This window comes from Schistosoma haematobium, chromosome 3 (assembly GCF_000699445.3).
Source record: "Schistosoma haematobium chromosome 3, whole genome shotgun sequence".
NCBI lineage: Eukaryota > Metazoa > Platyhelminthes > Trematoda > Strigeidida > Schistosomatidae > Schistosoma > Schistosoma haematobium.
In genome coordinates this window covers 6,879,514-6,897,844 of record NC_067198.1, presented here as the reverse complement: position 1 = coordinate 6,897,844, position 18,331 = coordinate 6,879,514, and the positions used below count along the sequence as shown (strand labels likewise).

The 18,331-nt window shown below is 42.2% G+C and overlaps 1 protein-coding gene across 3 annotated transcripts in view; it reads left to right on the top strand.

Annotated features, from left to right (window-relative positions):
* Positions 1–14,934: 14,934 nt before the first annotated feature.
* Positions 14,935–18,331, top strand: part of MS3_00004902 (uncharacterized protein) — a 64,183-nt gene continuing 60,786 nt past the window's right edge. For 2 of the 3 annotated variants that reach the window (XM_051212876.1, XM_051212877.1), the window contains exons 1-10: positions 14,935–15,042; positions 16,259–16,371; positions 16,412–16,518; positions 16,566–16,598; positions 16,640–16,828; positions 16,868–16,953; positions 16,995–17,302; positions 17,343–17,457; positions 17,502–17,568; positions 17,621–17,910. In XM_051212876.1, the coding sequence (XP_051068801.1) occupies positions 16,274–16,371; positions 16,412–16,518; positions 16,566–16,598; positions 16,640–16,828; positions 16,868–16,953; positions 16,995–17,302; positions 17,343–17,457; positions 17,502–17,568; positions 17,621–17,910 (1,293 nt within the window). In that variant the 5' untranslated portion in view covers positions 14,935–15,042; positions 16,259–16,273. The remainder of the gene's footprint in view (positions 15,043–16,258; positions 16,372–16,411; positions 16,519–16,565; positions 16,599–16,639; positions 16,829–16,867; positions 16,954–16,994; positions 17,303–17,342; positions 17,458–17,501; positions 17,569–17,620; positions 17,911–18,331) is intronic. The other variant, XM_051212878.1, reaches the window with a different exon arrangement.

Below are 18,331 nucleotides of genomic sequence, written 5' to 3'. Positions count from 1 at the left end.
GCATCGGCACCAGATCACGAGAGGGAACGCTGTGCTCAACACCTACCGCAATCGCTAGACAGATTAGATCAGAGAATTCCGATATATTGGTAATCGCCAAATACACTCTTCCGATCTCCTCGACTCTGTCTTCTGATTTCTCTTGGTGGGTACAAATTATATTAGGTGTTGCTGGTAAAAGCGTTGTCAAACACTGAATACCTGTGCCATCTTCATTGGTGAGACCGACGTGTTCTGGTACACCGAATTGCAACTGTGAGTCTGTTCCTTTTTGGGAATTTTTTATATATTATTGCCTTATTTTTTATTTTTTATACATTGTGATAATTTTTCCCCGTGTTTCAGGATATCTATATATTTTCCCCTTGTATTCTCGTACTTAATATTCCCCTGTGACTGAACAGACTCCTGAAGTATTTAAGATTAAAACCATGTCCCCACCCTTGTTCCAACTCATGCCCTTCTGGCCCGACAATATCGAAGCCTGGTTCTGCTATGCAGTAGCCGACTTCCCCGAGCACGGCGTGAACGACACACGTGCACAATTCCTCACAGTAATCAAGGCACTACCGCGGGAGTTCAACTGGTACGTAACACCTAGTATGTTTACTAGTGATGTTTCTGAACCTTATGAAACACTGGAAAGTTTCATTCTTAAACGAGGAGACCTAACCGATCGACAAAGGTTAGACCAACACTTTAATAACATAGACTTGCAACACAGTTCTGCGACGGACATGTTTCAAAGAATGAGAGAGGTTATAGGCACAAGAACTTTCGACGAAGGCCTATTCAAACAACTTTTCTTGTCTAAACTTCCCCATCAGGTGCAAGCTGTTCTGGTCTCGTTTCAGAACAACGCCTAAGACGAACTGGCTGCATCTGCCGATCGTTTCTTAGAGATTACGAAATCTTCTACTACCGAGGTTTTGTTCAGTCAAAGAAAAGCCTCAAACGTCTCAGTACGACATAACAGAGTTATGTCATACACTCACGCGTTATCTTAATCTTCGTAACGACCGTAAGCGCTCACACACCCCACGTAGAAGCACTTCACGTAAGCGATCTGTCTCTAGATCACGAGAGACGAATAATCCAGGCTGGTGCTGGTATCATAACCAGTAAAGAAAGTCTTCCATAAATTGCAGGAAACCCTGCAATTCTCCTATCTCAAAACCGACTCACTCGAAAAGCAACTCGGGAAACCTCCAAGTTGGCACGCGTTAACGACAACCGTAGCCGCCGAACATAGCCGTCTGTTATACGTCACAGATGTGACAACGAGAGTTCGCTACCTCGTCGACACTGGCGCAGAAGTTAGCGTTCTCCCAGAGAATTCCAACGACCGGCTTCACGAATCGGCTCTAAACTTACAGGCGGCAAACGGAAAACCTATCGCTACGTATGGCAGAAGGAACGTGTAGCGACCGAACAACCAATATTCGGTTGGAACAACGGACTGACGAACCCAAAATTTATTCGATTAGACCAGACCAAGTTCCTCTATATAGCTCACAACGCGTCTTTGAGATACTCGTATTATATTATATCAAAACACAAACTCTGTGCTCAATATAAACGGTTGTAATTAAGAAAACAGAACAAATTACATCAAAAATACAAAATACCTCGAACGGTACAGCCTGTGCTATACAGTCAGAAGTTTCTCTAACGCAAAGTAGTGCGCTAAACGATGAAAGAGACAGTTAATACTAAAGGGTTTGATACCTGAGAATCAATACAAATATTCCCAACAAGATGGGGTCAAATATCTATCTGCAGGGATACCAGCAATCCTCCCAAGCAGGCAGTCAGCAGGTTCACAATCACACACTGAACCACGCCGTGACCTTGAGCTTAGTCAAACACAACCTTACTGTCAATGGTCCGGCAACATGCAATAGAAAATTAGGTAACAAAAGCAAGTCTTTAATCAAAGTCGCATAATAAAGGCTCAAACGGGGAAGACTGGAGAACAAAAGATATGGTTAGACGAGATCGGAACAAAGGTTGGAATACACAAAAGGGAGAAGAAACATGTAAATGACAATACTGTTCAAAAAAGAAGCTGCAGAGGGATTTTCATCGTTTTCTTTCCGTTACACCGGCCCCCAAAATTTCTCCAGCTACGCAAAGACACCTTAGAATACATTTCTGTCATGGCTCTCCCTACTAACCGCTCTATCTCAATGGGAAGCACAGGACTTACAACAGTACGTCTGTACTTTCATAAGCCTAACCTACAATTACTCGGCTCCCTCTAGAAGGCAGAGCTTTCGCACATCTCTTCTTACTATCCCTTCTCCCATACGCATCATCACTGTTCTTACCAACCCATTTCTATCTGTCTCGCACTTATCGACTTGTCCCATTGGCCATGAGCCTCGAGTAGTTGCATCGTTAGCCACTAGAACTACATCCCCTTCCTTTGAGTTTCTGTGTTTGCAAAACCATTTCTGCCTCACTTGCAGTAAAGGGATGTATTCTTTCATCCATCGATGCCAGAAGGTGTTGGCTAAACAATTAACCTGTCTCCATCGCTTTCAATACCTATCCGCAACACTACACTCCATTCCCAAACCATCACAGTCTCTTAGTAATAACAAAGTGTTTGGCGTGAGCGCCATATCATCCTTTTCATCTGACGTCACAGGAACGATTGGGCGGTTGTTTAAAATTCGTTTACCCCCACAAAATAAGTTGCCAAACTATCATCGTGTAAGATTTGCCCGTTGAAAATAGATAGTAAGATCCTCCGAACAGACCGTATTACTCTCCCCCAAACTCCGCCTCGATGGCTAGCTAGTGGGGGGTTGAAATACCAGCGTATACCCTTCGATACTGTTAAGTCGTTTATTCTGTGTTTGTCTCACACACTCATATTAGCTTGTAGTGACTCACGTTTATCATGAGAACACGACTGGTTTAATAAAAACAATTATTATTATAACCAACTGTACCAGTGTTTGTTTAAATGTGCTTTTGTTTAACTGTGCTAATTATAGCCATTTTGTGCTTCCATTACCTTCCATCATTATTCCGCGGTTTTTGGTACTGTTCGCACGTACTCCTGTCTTCTGCTTCCACTTGTACCATTCCTTGGCACGATCTCGGTATTCGTTCAATACCACGAGATCGCCAACGAAACAAACCTGGTTACGTTCGATCTTCGCCTTCTGATTTACTTGGCACGTGTTTCTTGGTAGCGGTATTCATAGTTAATCCCAACTCGACGCCACGCTACAACTGGTGAGCCGTATTTTAGAACACGCCTCAACCTCTGGTCGAGTCTTCCAAAGAAGCCAATTTGGTGAGTCTATGATTTATCTATCCACGTCTGTCGTATATTTTCATATTAATTTTTAATATATAATATACACGACATGACGGATAGCGACAAGAATTCTATTAATGTTATAGACTCAGACGTACAGGCCATTCACTTTCGACCTGTATCATTCATCCCCCACGACCCAGAGGTTTGGTTTGCTGCATTAGAGACTCAGTTCGAGACTCGTCGCGTCACGAGCCAAAGGCAAAATACGCCTTCGCTCTCGAATCACTGCCCGGGAACCATTTAGTTGCTGTACGTGAGGTCATCCTCAATTCCAATGTGCCTAATGTTTATGATCGCCTCAAAGAGGCAATTCTCCGACATTTCCTCCCATCGAGGGAGGAACGATTGAGGACATTGTTAGCACGTCACCCCTGGGTGATGCTAAACCAAGCCACCACCTCACGTGCCTGCAATCTCTTGCAGGACCAACAGCATCTGACTCGGAAATAGTTAAGGAATTGTGGCTCGAGTCACTACCAGCTCATATCCAACCTACTGTGACGGCACTGCTCGAGGACTCACCGCTTAACCAGGTAGCCCTCATAGCAGACAAAATTTTAGCGAGGACTAGTAATAGAGACAACTATGTAGTTACTTCTACGGCACATCCTAAAGTAGACATGGATGCCGGTCATTCCTCAGCTCATGGCGACAGAGACGGGTGTATTCACACACGTCTTAGTTTTCGAGACCGCTGTAACGTACCCCAACCCTACGTCCCCCGAGCTCGCCCAAGTTCTCGCAAACCCGTCACTACTCGCTTATTCTATGTGCACGATTATCGCACAAACGCTAGGTTCCTAGTAGATAATGGGGCCCAAGTTTCTGTCGTACCACGAGGTAGCAGCAAGTCACAAGCCACAGTGCTTCGACTACGCGCTGCGAATGGCTCAGTCATTCCTACCTACGGTACACGACAACTCGCGGTCAACCTGGGCGATGGACGACGGTATCTGTGGACGTTCATCATTGCTGATGTTCTCACAGCCATACTAGTTATCGATTTTCTACAGCACTATGAATTGCTTGGCGATTCACGTAGGCTGCAACTAATCGATACTTCGTCGAACAGCAAATTCATGGGCTGTAAAGCCCACATGAACGCGTACCGAATCCTCGGCACTTTTTACTCGCGTGACGATAAATTCCACGCTTTATTCGAGAAATTCCCCGTACTCACTAAACCACTCGAGGAGATTCCATCCGTGACCGATCGTGTGGTACACCACATAGTCACCCGCGGACCGCCAGTCACGGCACGACCTCGCCGACTGGCACCGGACAAATTAGCTTTCGCTAAACGTGAGTTTGACAATTTACTAGCTACTAGTATTATTCGTCCTTCTCACAGTCCATGGGCCTCTCCTCTTCACATGGTGCGCAGAAAAGATAGGGTTAGTTGGAGACCATGCGGCGACTATCGAGCTTTAAACGTAGTTACGCGCTTTGATAGCTACCCCATCCCTCACATACACGACATCACGGCATCGCTCAAGGGCACGACCATCTTTTCTAAGATCGATCTGGTACGAGCATATCATCAAATCCCAGTCGCTCTTGAAGATATCGAAAAAACTGCAATCACGACTCCTTTCTGTTTGTTTGAGTTCCTACGAATGCCATTTGGATTATGGAATGCTGCTCAAACTTTTCAAAGGTTTATCGATAGCATTGTACGAGACCTCGATTTTGTTCACGTCTATATTGATGACCTGCTAATCGCATCATCAAACGTAGATGAACATTATCAACATCTTACGCTATTATTCCAACGCCTTTCGGATAACGGAATATTTGTTAACCCAGACAAATGCGAGTTGGGTAAACGAGAAATAATATTTCTGGGTCATGTTATCAAGCAAGAGGGTATTCTACCTTGTGAGGACAAAGTGCAGGCAATAAAGGAGTACAACGTGCTGTCCTCACTCAAGGAACTGAAGGCTTTTCTCGGTTTGGTTAACTTCTACCGTCGTTTCATCCCACACGCAGCAGAACGGTTACGACCACTAACCGACTTACTATGCGGCAATCCACGCAGATTGGAAATGAACGATTCTGCGCGCACTGCATTCACTGAAATCAAAACGGCTCTTGCGCAAGCCACTCTTCTCGCCCATCCCGATCCATCAGCCACGCTTAGTATAGCGGTTGATGCATCCGATGTTGCTATAGGAGCAGTCATTCAACAAAACATCTCCGGTAGTTGGCAACCCCTAGAGTTTTTCTCACGACGCCTTACTACCACGGAGACGAGATATAGCGCTTTTGGTCGCGAGCTGCTAGCAACCTACTGCGCCATCAAGCATTTTCGGCACGCAGTAGAAGGACGTCAATTCATCTTATTCACCGATCATAAGCCCTTAACGTATGCTTTGCATACCAAGTCTGACCGCTACTCACCACGAGAGTGCAGACATTTGGACTATATCTCCCAGTTCGCGACAGACCTTCGTCACATCCAAGGCAAGTCGAACTGTGTTGCCGTTGCTCTATCACGAATCCAAACGAATGCAGTTACCCTGCCGGTGCTCGACCTTCCTGCTATGGCCGCCGCCCAAGCAAACGATCCCAGTTGTACAAAAGCACCACACTCTACGTCCCCTCAGTATCAGGAAGTACCTCTAGCCACGACTTTTGGCACCATCCTATGCGATATTTCTACTGGTCTTCCTCGACCCATCGTACCCTCTGCTTATCGCCGTCTCGTATTTGATGCCCTGCATGGATTATCTCACCCAGGTATCGCAGCTACATTACGTGTCATCGCTGCACGATACGTCTGGCCGTCCATGAATAAAGATGTTCGTATGTGGGCGAAGCAATGCTTACAATGTCAACGATCAAAAGTGCACAGGCACGTAGCCGCCCCCCTCGGTACATTCGATCACGTTCACTTAGACATTCTAGGACCACTGCCACCATCGCACGGGTATGATCACATACTCACGTGCATCGACCGCTTCACCAGATGGCCCGAAGCTATACCCATCACGTCTATCACGGCGGAGACAGTTGCTCACCGCTTCGTAGAACGATGGATAGCTCTATACAGTTTTCAATGCTTTGTTGTCCCTCGACTGTCACGACTGACCGAGGACAACAATTTGAGTCCGTATTATTCTCCTCACTCACTTGGCTGCTTGGTGCGGAACGCACACGCACCACCGCCTACCATCCAGCTTCAAATGGTTTAGTTGAAAGGTTTCACCGTCAACTTAAAAGTGCTCTTCGAGCACAAGAAAACGACGACTGTTACGAAACCTTACCGCTCGTTCTCTTAGGTATTCGAACGAGCTTGAATGCAGATATCCAATGTTCCACCGCTGAACTTGTATACGGCACGACATTGCGTCTGCCCGGGGAATTTTCACATCACGGAGCAGACCTGATTTCGGTAAATCAGACTACGTCCATCGACTGTCTGCATTTATGCGAACGCTGTCTCCGGTGTCAACTCGAATATAACATCGACAGGTCGCTCTCCATCGAGAGTTATCTACCTGTTCACATGTTCTCATACGAGTAGATTCTGTACGCAAACCTTTGCAACAACTTTACGAAGGCTCTTTTCGCTTGATCGCTGGTCACGAAAAGACCTTCAAGGTTGATCGACACGGCCGCGTCGAGATCGTCAGCATTGATCGTCTCAAACCAGCACACGTCGATGACAGTGCCCTATCTGACAACCTGAGATTCAATGCTAGACCTATCAAACCTACTAGCGGGATCCCCAAACCATCTTCAGGTCCCACGCTAGATACACCTGAGACCTCATTCTCACGTCCCGGTCAACAGCACGCGTCATCTGCACCGTCTACGGACGAGACGACAGTCTCACGTCCAGATCAGCAGACCACGCCGCCCTTGACTTCGGATGAGATTGCAGGCTCACGCGACGCGAACTAGACTACCGTCTCACGTTCCGGTCGCCGAGTACGGTTGCCCGTACGCTTCCGCGACTAGTCTCACAGTCAACAACTGATACGGTGTAGGAATATTCCTATACTACACGCATGCTACACTCTTCTCTTTTTTGATTTTCTCTTTGTTTCCTGAGCCTACGCCTTCGACCATCTCCGTTTGGTTCCGTCGACTTCATTCAACTTTGGCGAAAGCTGGATTGGCCACCCATGCTCTTGTCAACGCACTCAGTCGATATATTGGTTTCGAATGCTTGGCATACGCTTGGTCTCGAATTCGGTCGTTACGGTCGCTTCTGGTCTTTTGGCTGAACGTGGTTTCGTCCTTCGTCTGCAGCGTTTCTGGTCCGCATTCCCTACGAACACAATCTTCAGATTCTGGATACAAACCACTCTGGTGTGGCATGCCAACTCAAGCAACAAATACAGCACATCGCTCCTGGTACCGTTCTCCGAAAACGGCCTTCGTTGGCAACTCGACGATCAACGATCGCTTTCCTGTTCGCCAATCTTTCCGTCCTACAATCGCTCGTCAGCCGATCAGTCCCAGGATTCAAACCGCTATTTATCGAAAGTGTAAGCCCTTTCTAGCGGGGGGCTCCTGTAGTGACTCACATTTATCATGAGAACACGACTGGTTTAATAAAAACAATTATTATTATAACCAACTGTACCAGTGTTTGTTTAAATGTGCTTTTGTTTAACTGTGCTAATTATAGCCATTTTGTGCTTCCATTACCTTCCATCATTATTCCGCGGTTTTTGGTACTGTTCGCACGTACTCCTGTCTTCTGCTTCCACTTGTACCATTCCTTGGCACGATCTCGGTATTCGTTCAATACCACGAGATCGCCAACGAAACAAACCTGGTTACGTTCGATCTTCGCCTTCTGATTTACTTGGCACGTGTTTCTTGGTAGCGGTATTCATAGTTAATCCCAACTCGACGCCACGCTACAAGCTCGTAATTCGGAAGTAGCCCCGACAAAGTTAGTTCCATTGTCGCTATAGATTTCCTTAAGAGTTCCTCTCCTTCCTATGAAACGTATTAAAGCCATTATAAAGGCATCAGTACTCAAATCGAAAGCTAATTCCAAAAGTACGGCACGTGTTTGGAGACACGTAAATAGGCATCCATATCTTTTTTCCTCACTTCTTCCTCGAAGAACTATCAACGGCCCAAAATAGTCTATTCCGACGGAGGATAAGCAAAACCAGCCTTGCTGCACTCGACACTTGGGGACAGGTGCCATCATCTGTTGGCCTAATGTGGCTTTCGCACGTATACACCTCACACATCTACCTATCACTCGTTTAACTGCATTGGTTCCTTTAACAATCCAATAATTTCGTCGTATGGTAGCTAACACTTGTGATTTCCCGGTGTGACCTTCTAGGTGGTGGTGGTGTCTAATAATAAGTTCTGTTACGAAGTGATGACTGGGTAAAATTACCGGATTTCTGATTGAGAGTGGATAATCCGAGTAATTTAATCGTCCGCCGACACAAAGCAATCCATCGATTAGCGTAGGTGAAAGATTTTTTAGCTCATTTATATCAGTTGCGCTTACGCCATTGCATCGAGACACTTTTACTGCTTCCCCATACACTTCCTTTTGGACTAAGGCTAATACCTTGTGTTTAGCTGCATCCAATTCATCAACTGACAGATAGCCCACACTTAGGGACCTGTCATCGTGATGGGAGTACATGATGGTTATATAGGTCACTTATCTTCTGAGCCATGCTACCGCTTTAATCAGCTTTATCCAATTTGAGTGATATAGCAGAATTGGACTTAAGCTATGTTTTAGCGCAACTGCGTTGGTCGTGTGACATCTTTTAAATTCAACATTTTCTGGGGGGTTTTCGCACATAAGCGTTAGTGTTCCTACAGACTCCCTCTTCCTTAAGAAGGAAGGACCCTCAATCCAGTTCTTTAAATCTAGCTCCTTCCGTATGCCTTGTGATGTCCAGTCAGCAGGGTTTTCATTGGATTCGACGTGCCCCCACTGGTCCACAGATGTTAAATGATGAATAGCGGCCAGACGATTAGCCACGAAGGTGGAATACCTACTATCTGTATTTCTTATATAGTACAGTACTATCATAGAATCCGTCCAGAAGTGAGTCATGTCAAACACCTGAGGAAGGTTCCTGTTTAAAACGTCCCCCATTCTAGCACTCAATACTGCTGCTGCTAGTTCCAGTCTAGGCACAGTCACCTGTTTTACAGGTGCCACTCTAGACTTTCTATAGAGTAGGACGCTGTATGGTGCTTGGTGCTTAGGGATGTTCCACGAGTAAGCTACCGTACCGTAACCAGATTCGAAGGCGTCACAAAATAAGTGCAGCTCAATCGCCTTAAAGTTCTTTCTGTTTTCATTTATAATGCTTCGAGGAACACTGATCGTTCCGAGCCTCCGCACAAACGTGACCCATTCGTTCCACGAGGACACAACACTATCACTCGGAGGCTGGTCCCAACCGATACGCGTTTTACAAAGATTCTGTAAGAGTTGTTTAGCAGGAAGGTATATTGGAGCTATCAGGCCCAGTGGATCGAAAAGAGATGAAATGGTGGATAGTATTCCTCTCCTAGTCGGAGTTTTTTCCCCTGGATCAAAACGAAAATTAAAAACATCGTGTGTGGTGTCCCATTCAATCCCGAGGGCTCGATGTGTCGGCCCTTGATTCAGAGGCATATCAACAATCGCTTCCATACTATCAGATTGCGGAAAAACTTTCCTTACGATTTCCGAGTTAGTCACCCATTTTTTCAACTTGAAACCTCCTCGAGCCATCAATACATTTAGTTGCACTACAAAACTTTTCGCATCTTCATCATTGGGAAAGGATACTAGGCAATCATCCGATTGCCCTACGCTGTTATCATAGTCACTGGAGAACTTTCGAGCCGTCTTCATCAGTGCAAAGTTTGCACAGAAGGGTGAGGATATTGTCCCGAAGGGATGTGATGTCATCTGAAACTCCACCGGTTCCTTCTCGATATCACCTTTCGGCCACCAAAGGAAACGTAGCGCTCCACAATCGGGCTTCGAGATCTTTACTTGCATGAACATTTCTTCCACATCCGCGGAAACGGCAACCGGTTCCCTGCGGAAACGTAACAGGATCCCAACTAAACATGCTGTAGTATCTGGACCTTGGTAGAGAAGGTCATTCAAGGAATTACCAGCCACCTTGGCAGCACAATCCAATACCACTCTCACTCTTCTTGGTTTTCTGGGGTTACTCACTGCATGATGGGGCAAGTACCATTTTGGACGATAACCCGGATCGAGTTGCATACCTGGAACCACAACCGCATACCCTTTGTCAATCGTCTGCTGCATGGCACAAGTGTAGCCTTCCCGAAAGTCCTTATTGCATATGAGTCTACGTCTTAGACTTTCTAATCTTCGTCTAGCTAGATCATAGCTACCGGAGACTACGTTTCTCTCCACGCTCCAAGGTAAAGGGACAATCCAATGACCCTCGTCAAAATAAGTGTCGCGCTCCACTATGCCAACTGCTTTCAAGTCATTTAAAGATAATGCTTTATCGGAGGAGTGCACGTCAGCAAATTCGTAGTTATATATTTCCTTTAACTGCTCTACAGTGTTGTCAGATTGAGAAATATAATTTACCATCCTTTTACTGTTTTGCTAAAGCCTGCCGGTCCAAACAGAACCCATCCTAGGAGTGCCCTAATAGCATATGGGCTTTTTCTTCCACCCAATCTTTGATCTAGGACCCAATGCGCTTCACGCACGTCACAACCAATAAGCAACATAACTTCACCATCCACTGATTCTGTCCAAGGTAAGTCAATAAGATGAGGCCATTTCTTGGCGCTGTCCTTCACAGGTACTCTTGGTCGATGCACCGGCAAATCTTCTACTACAACAGCCTGTTCAATACATATACATTCGTCTCCGTTCAATGAGTAAGCTTTAAAAGCTTTAGTGGTTGATCTGCTTAACTTATTTCCGTTGACCGTTTTGATGGTAACCGACGCACTATCTGACGATAATCCTAAACGTCGTACGGTACTTAACTTGATTAGGGTTGTATCTGAGCCATTGTCTAGAAACGCATATCCAGAAACTTCCTTGTCCCCAGCTCTAAGGCGTACAGGGATTAGACCCAGAAACACATACACTTTTAATGACTCTGCGTACCCACAATGACTTTCTTTTAAACACTCACTCGAACCACCCTAAACTCGGATAGTTTGATGCAACAATGGGTGGTGCCGATCCCGACAACCTTCGACAGTACACACAACACGATCTTTGCAATCCACAGATCTGTGGCCCCTTCGAAGACAACAAAAACACAAGCCTTTTTCTCTTGCTTTCGTCCACTTATCGTTGACTGCTAAGGTTGAAAACTGGAAACATTTATCCACACTATGAGTTTCTCCGCATATGACACAAGGTGACCTGCTAACGATTTTACCGAACGACAAACCTTGTGTGGAACAGGCCACCTTGCTTGCAACTCGTTTACTAGCAGTTGCAATCTGTCCGAATCTGCTAAGCAATATTTCCGCTCTAGATGACACAAATTTTGTTAACTGAGCAAAAGTAGGCTCTCTTCCATTTAGTGTTACCTTTCCTACTGTCTCAGCCCATCTCATCTGTAAAACCGTGGGCAACTTCTTTACTATGCTTTCTATTGTCACTACGGAGTTGAGATCCGCTGAATAATCCATTTGTTCTAAGGTTATGGAACAGTTCTCCATCTTTATCGCTAGTGTAGATAGACTTTCTGCGTCATTATGCGCAATATCAGGACCTTCATTTAAATCTTTCATCAAAGCCGGACATATTTCGTGTGTTCTACCGAACAACCGTTTCAATATATCGCACGCTCTACGATAATCCGACGATGGTGGAAGCATTATGTATTCCTCTATGGCCTCTCGAGCCTTGCCTTTACAATAATGTAACAAGTACAAGAGCCGTTGACCATCGACTTCAACCTTGGAAACCACATATAAATCAAATTGTCTAATAAATTTCCAGTATTTAGCTGGTTGTCCATCAAAGGTACTTAGCTCTCCCCATGGAAGTTCAAGACCTACACTTAGAGATTCCAAGGTCACTTCCTTCTTCTTCGTTCCTGGATAATCTAGCAGTTTTGACTTTTCTGGAGACTTTATCCTAAGGTCATGAGAAGGACTTACGAACCTGTGAACGTGCTTCTTTTCCCTGTCATCACAGTTAGAAACAGTAGATAACTTGCTACACGTGCTTTCGTTCAGCCTTAACGACCCAAACTCTCTCTGAAAACACAGTAGTTGTTTCCTTCGTCTATCTTTCAAGTCTCTCATTTCTAATAATTATCTTTCTTTTAACTCCGCTAAGGTAATCCTAGAGCTAATTTCGCTATGTCTACTTACTAAACTAACATTAGAGCCATGACATGAAAATGCATCTAATTTGACTTGCCGTACATCTGAAGATGCATCCGATTGCAGTGCCAAGTTTTCGTTGATCTTATTGCGCTTTCCAGGCATTCCAGAATTTGTCACTTGAGATCACTGTTCGTTCGAGAGATGTAACGACCGAACAGCCAATATTCGGTTGGAACAACGGACTGACGAACCCAAAATTTATTCGATTAGACCAGACCAAGTTCCTCTGTATAGCTCACAACGCGTCTTTGAGATACTCGTATTATATTATATCAAAACACAAACTCTGTGCTCAATATAAACGGTTGTAACTAAGAAAACAGAACAAATTACATCAAAAATACAAAATACCTCGAACGGTACAGCCTGTGCTATACAGTCAGAAGTTTCTCTAACGCAAAGTAGTGCGCTAAACGATGAAAGAGACAGTTAATACTAAAGGGTTTGATACCTGAGAATCAATACAAATATTCCCAACAAGATGGGGTCAAATATCTATCTGCAGGGATACCAGCAATCCTCCCAAGCAGGCAGTCAGCAGGTTCACAATCACACACTGAACCACGCCGTGACCTTGAGCTTAGTCAAACACAACCTTACTGTCAATGGTCCGGCAACATGCAATAGAAAATTAGGTAACAAAAGCAAGTCTTTAATCAAAGTCGCATAATAAAGGCTCAAACGGGGAAGACTGGAGAACAAAAGATATGGTTAGACGAGATCGGAACAAAGGTTGGAATACACAAAAGGGAGAAGAAACATGTAAATGACAATACTGTTCAAAAAAGAAGCTGCAGAGGGATTTTCACTGTTCTCTTTCCGTTACAAAGGTTAATGCGTCGTTTGAAGTGTCAGGTTGTGACAGTTGCAAAAATCATTACATGTTATGTTACTAGCACGAGTCCGTTTTTCTTATTGCAGCAACAAGGAGTAAAAGCACTGGGAGAAGATGCACAAGCTCTATGGAAGCTGAACATGAAGAACAATAGATTGTGGTGGTTCCCAAACAAAAAGAGCTTACACAACATATATTGATACACTAGGTTAATAGTGGTATACAAAAAAAATTAATCGTAAAGAAACCTAGATGTCTGTCCGTTAGTAAAATCCAAAGGTAACAAAATACCGTTAGCAATACAAAAGGTATATTAAACAAACAGACACTAACAGTTACTATAGAATAAATGGTACTTGTGAACTGCCTCGTGAGAACAACGACCACAAACTGAGTTCACTTGATTGACAGGTGTTCCTCTGCAAGTGACTACACCAATGACGTAATGAGGGAGACGGAGTCCAATGGTATTATACAATAGTAATCCGCGCCAAAAGTCCAACGTTGAGTCGGAAGGCCTATAATGATGTTATAATACTATTATAGTCTTCAATCAAAACGGTGGCCAATAAAACAGAAGAACAAACGGCGTGGATAGTGTCCTGTATTTTAAACAACGCGGTAGTAGAATCGTATATCATTCATCGAAACAATTATCGTCGTCTTTTTTAACAAGTGATACAGCAAAACAACAGATATTGAATAAAATGTGGTTACAAATAAAGTGACAAATTAGAGAAAAAATGTGGTTTTTATTTTTGTTGTTACAAAAATCACTGAATATATGTCACCATAAGATAAAACTATTTTGTAATAAGTTTTCCCTTTTGTAGTATGACCACATCTTTCAGTTTTTCAAATATCTCTTTCTTGTGTCAGTGCGCCGCGTTCTTACTTCAGAGGCAGTTACCAGTTCTGACTGGTGTTGTTGTTTCAGATAGCTCCAGCTTCCGAATAAACACTTATACAACGTGCTACAAAGGTTGTCCGTTCAATTAGTATTCATGCTTTACAGTACATTTTTGTTTTCACCTCACAGATCGTCTAGTTTCACAGATTTTACGGAATCTCACGTAAATGCTTTCTTAACAGGTGATTACTTTTCAGCTGTATATTTGAATACTCTCCACTTTGCCTCAACTTGTTTTCGAGGTAAAGCCAATTTATCCCAAGCTTTCAACTTTGGGGAAATTTTAGGGAAGTCCCTGAAGTTTAATTACCTTCCCCAATGTTTAGGGAAATTTTCGGGTAAATCCCTAAAATATTGTTGCGCATAAATCCAGAATAACATTTCATCACTATTGCATTATTAAGCCTTGAAATGTTGAATTACAATCAAGAAATATTAATTTTAATAAAATAACTACTTTCGGTCACGAATAGTCTATTGTATTTGAGGTTTTGTTTTAGTGCGTCAATCAGACACGTGAAAATAAGTCGTCAGCTTTAAACAATGTTGTTTTTGTATGACTACGTTGAGTAGTTTATTTGTAATGCTGAGCGTAAAAATACACAAAGTTTAGAGGTATTAATCATGCATGCTTTTTTAAAACATCATAAATTAACCTCGATAATTCTAGTCATGAGTATTATCATGTATTCAGTGTTGTTTACAAACTAACGCTATCTAAGCTCTAGATGAGAAGTTTGGTTTCACTATTTTAATCTGAATTCAAGTAATTTTAAAACCAGCTTCATCCAGAATGGTGTACAGATTACAGTTACCGTCTGCGATTTACGCTTCGATATATAGTATCAAAATGTGGTAGGACTCTAATTTATGGACGAGCCAATCAGAAGCGTCTAAGGAATTTCAAGGTCATGGCGCTAAGTTCAGTGCGAGATGCTCACATTCGATCGTTTTACAGCAGATTTTAAAGAATAGGTGATCGTTGAGAGACTACAGCAGATGGGACTATTAGGAAGTTCCTGTGTCTGTGACTGCGGCAATTAAATGACCGCAGCACGATGTGCAGACTGCCGCGATGACATTGTATTTCGTTGTACTATATGTTGTAGAAAAAAATCTGCTCGAAATGTCACTTTTTTGCCCGGTCACGGCTAAGGCTAAGACAATTCATGATTGTCGTTGCAAATTGGATCATAAAGTCTACAGTAACATTAGCTGCGGCTATACCGATGTTTGGAAAGCGTATAGATGCCTCTCCAGACTTGAATTTGTGCATCATGTTGTGGTGTACAAACGTTATTTCTTTGATCCAACGACGGGGGGTCCATACAAACAACATTGAGGGCATGTGGTCTAGGCTGAAGTATTCTTTAAAACCCTACCACGGCTCCAGAGGACGATAATTATAGAGTCATATGGACGAGTTCTTATACCGCATGCACTATGATTTCAAAACTTCTGAACCTATATCAAACCTCAACAAGTTCTCAAATAATGTAAAAGAAGAATATCCATTGTAATTCATCACTCTTTTATAATATATTTTTACTTTATACTAACTCTCTTTTGATTGGTTAATGTCCTCAAGGTCCCTTAAAAATTCGTTCAAAGGTCGTCCATAAATTAGAGTTTCACCCAAAATGTGTATTTTTCACTGAGATACTTTAGTTAGTTGTAAGAATTATTTTACTGATGTTATGGACTCGGAAATCGGTGCCAAAGCAGTTGATATGTCAATTATAACAAATAAATTGATTTAATGCGAAAATAAATTTTTCGTGGTGTTCCATATAACATAATTAACCTTTTTAAAATTACTGTCTAATTTTAGTGAAGCCTTTATAAAATGTCTGATCAACAAAGTTATATCCGCAACTTGATTGAAAAGAAATTCAGCGCATTTTGTGCCAAAGAAGGTGTTAGATGCTGCTTCGAGATTTCAAGGTACAATATAATTACCCACTTAAATACTTTTTTTATTTAGTGAGATGGTACTTACTACGAATGGGATAGATGCGTTGTTGTATCTGTGTTCTAAACTTCCTAACAGAAAGCTGCAGTTGGCTTTTTTGGATTTCTTTATTCAAACGGGTAATTTATACCAGAATTCCTCTGTTCATGATAAATTATATCTTTAGTTACATTGTTGGATGAAAAAGCCATAGATCAGAGTAACCTTACAAATTAAACGAAATTGTTTTTCTATCCCTAGTTATCAAATACCTTTTAAGAGTTTTCAAAGACACGACGGAAAACAGTTGTGTTCAAGGCAAACAATGCGATTCTGTTCTAAGTAACTGTGCAAAACTTATGGTCTATTGTTTAACGCACCCACATGCGCCATCTAATTCATATGTATTTTTCATGGAAGCCATCGACCAGATCAAATCAATAATTTGTGGTATGTTAAGATATTTTTTTCTAGTGGTCTGAATTTCAGGTTCCACTAATGTTGAGTGCCTTATAAGCTATGCAATCTTATTCATAAATATTGTTAAATTGGAAAGGAAAAATTACTTGGCTGAAGTTTGGATGAAATTATGTTTACTAATTTGGGTTTATTTTAGATATTGGCTGTGCTTAATCAATCCGAGAATTCACCTTCGTCAGATATCACAGGGAATCTGTCTTTTTTATTCCAATTATTTCACAGTAGTAATTCGCGAGCTCAATTAGCAATTCTACTAGCACTGGTTGGGATCCTATCTACAACTGATTGGTTTTGTAATTACGAGAATTATGGAAACATAAGTTTGTATGTTCTGTCTATGGCTGGATTTTCTGTTGATCCAAATGATCATCTGCTAAGAAAGTTTAATCAGAATGATTCAGTTACTAATTTACTTCAATCGAAAATAGTTTACAATTGGTCCAAGTCTGTCTTTTTATTTGTATAAACAGGTGTTTTATTTTAGAAAGAATTTATTAAATCACTATGAGGATGATGTAGAAAGAAATATCGAACAATTTAATGTATTCACGAGTCCACTTCTAACGTATTGTATAGACATGAGAAGCAGTTACATAGACGTTTGTTTTTAAATAGATCATTTCAATTCTCTATTTCTATTCAGGCTATTCGATATTCCGCTTTAGATACAATTGAGAATATCATATTTTTTCATTTGAAGTATTGTGACGGTAATTTGAGCTGCGTTCCATTTATTGTCATGTGACTAAATATTTATTTCAGAATGTCGCCAGTCAAGAATATCTGATAACAAGTCAAAAATATCTTGTGGTTATTTGAATGAAATTTTAAATCAGTTAGTGAGTGATTCATGTTACAGTCGCGGAACAATTGCTATGTTAACTCGATTCATCCACTGTATGTCTAAGACTCGTGTGTATAGGACAATCAATTTATTGCACTCTTTGGATTCTGTTTTTCAGCCATTTGTTAATGACACTAATTTAGAAATTTGTGGAAGAATTGTTTCAGGATCGATGAAGATTGCCGATGATCCTAACTTGGCGTCAGAAGTAAGTTAGTTGTTCCACTTACCATTCTTGTGATGTTATTTTCTAAATTCAAAATTGATGTAAGATTGCCTTCGTAATGAGGCACGTTTGTGTGTGATCAGTGATTTTTAAGAAGAAAACAGTTTACTGAAACCAGTTGACCGGTTTACCATATTTCCTAGTGCTGAATTTTTATTCACTACTTTCGTTAAGTTCGATCAGGTGTGTACAACTGAATAAAACTATACATTCATGTTTTGTTTGATGATTTAATACACTAATCAAGTACAAATTCACATACCTGGCTTTAAGTTAAAATGATTCTGTGCACTCGAGGGTTAGTGATTCTACATGACTGTTCAAACCAAAGTAGTTGTAGTCGTGCTCGAACCTACCATCTGATAGTTGAAAATGCCTTAGGCACTAAGCCGCGGCCGAATTA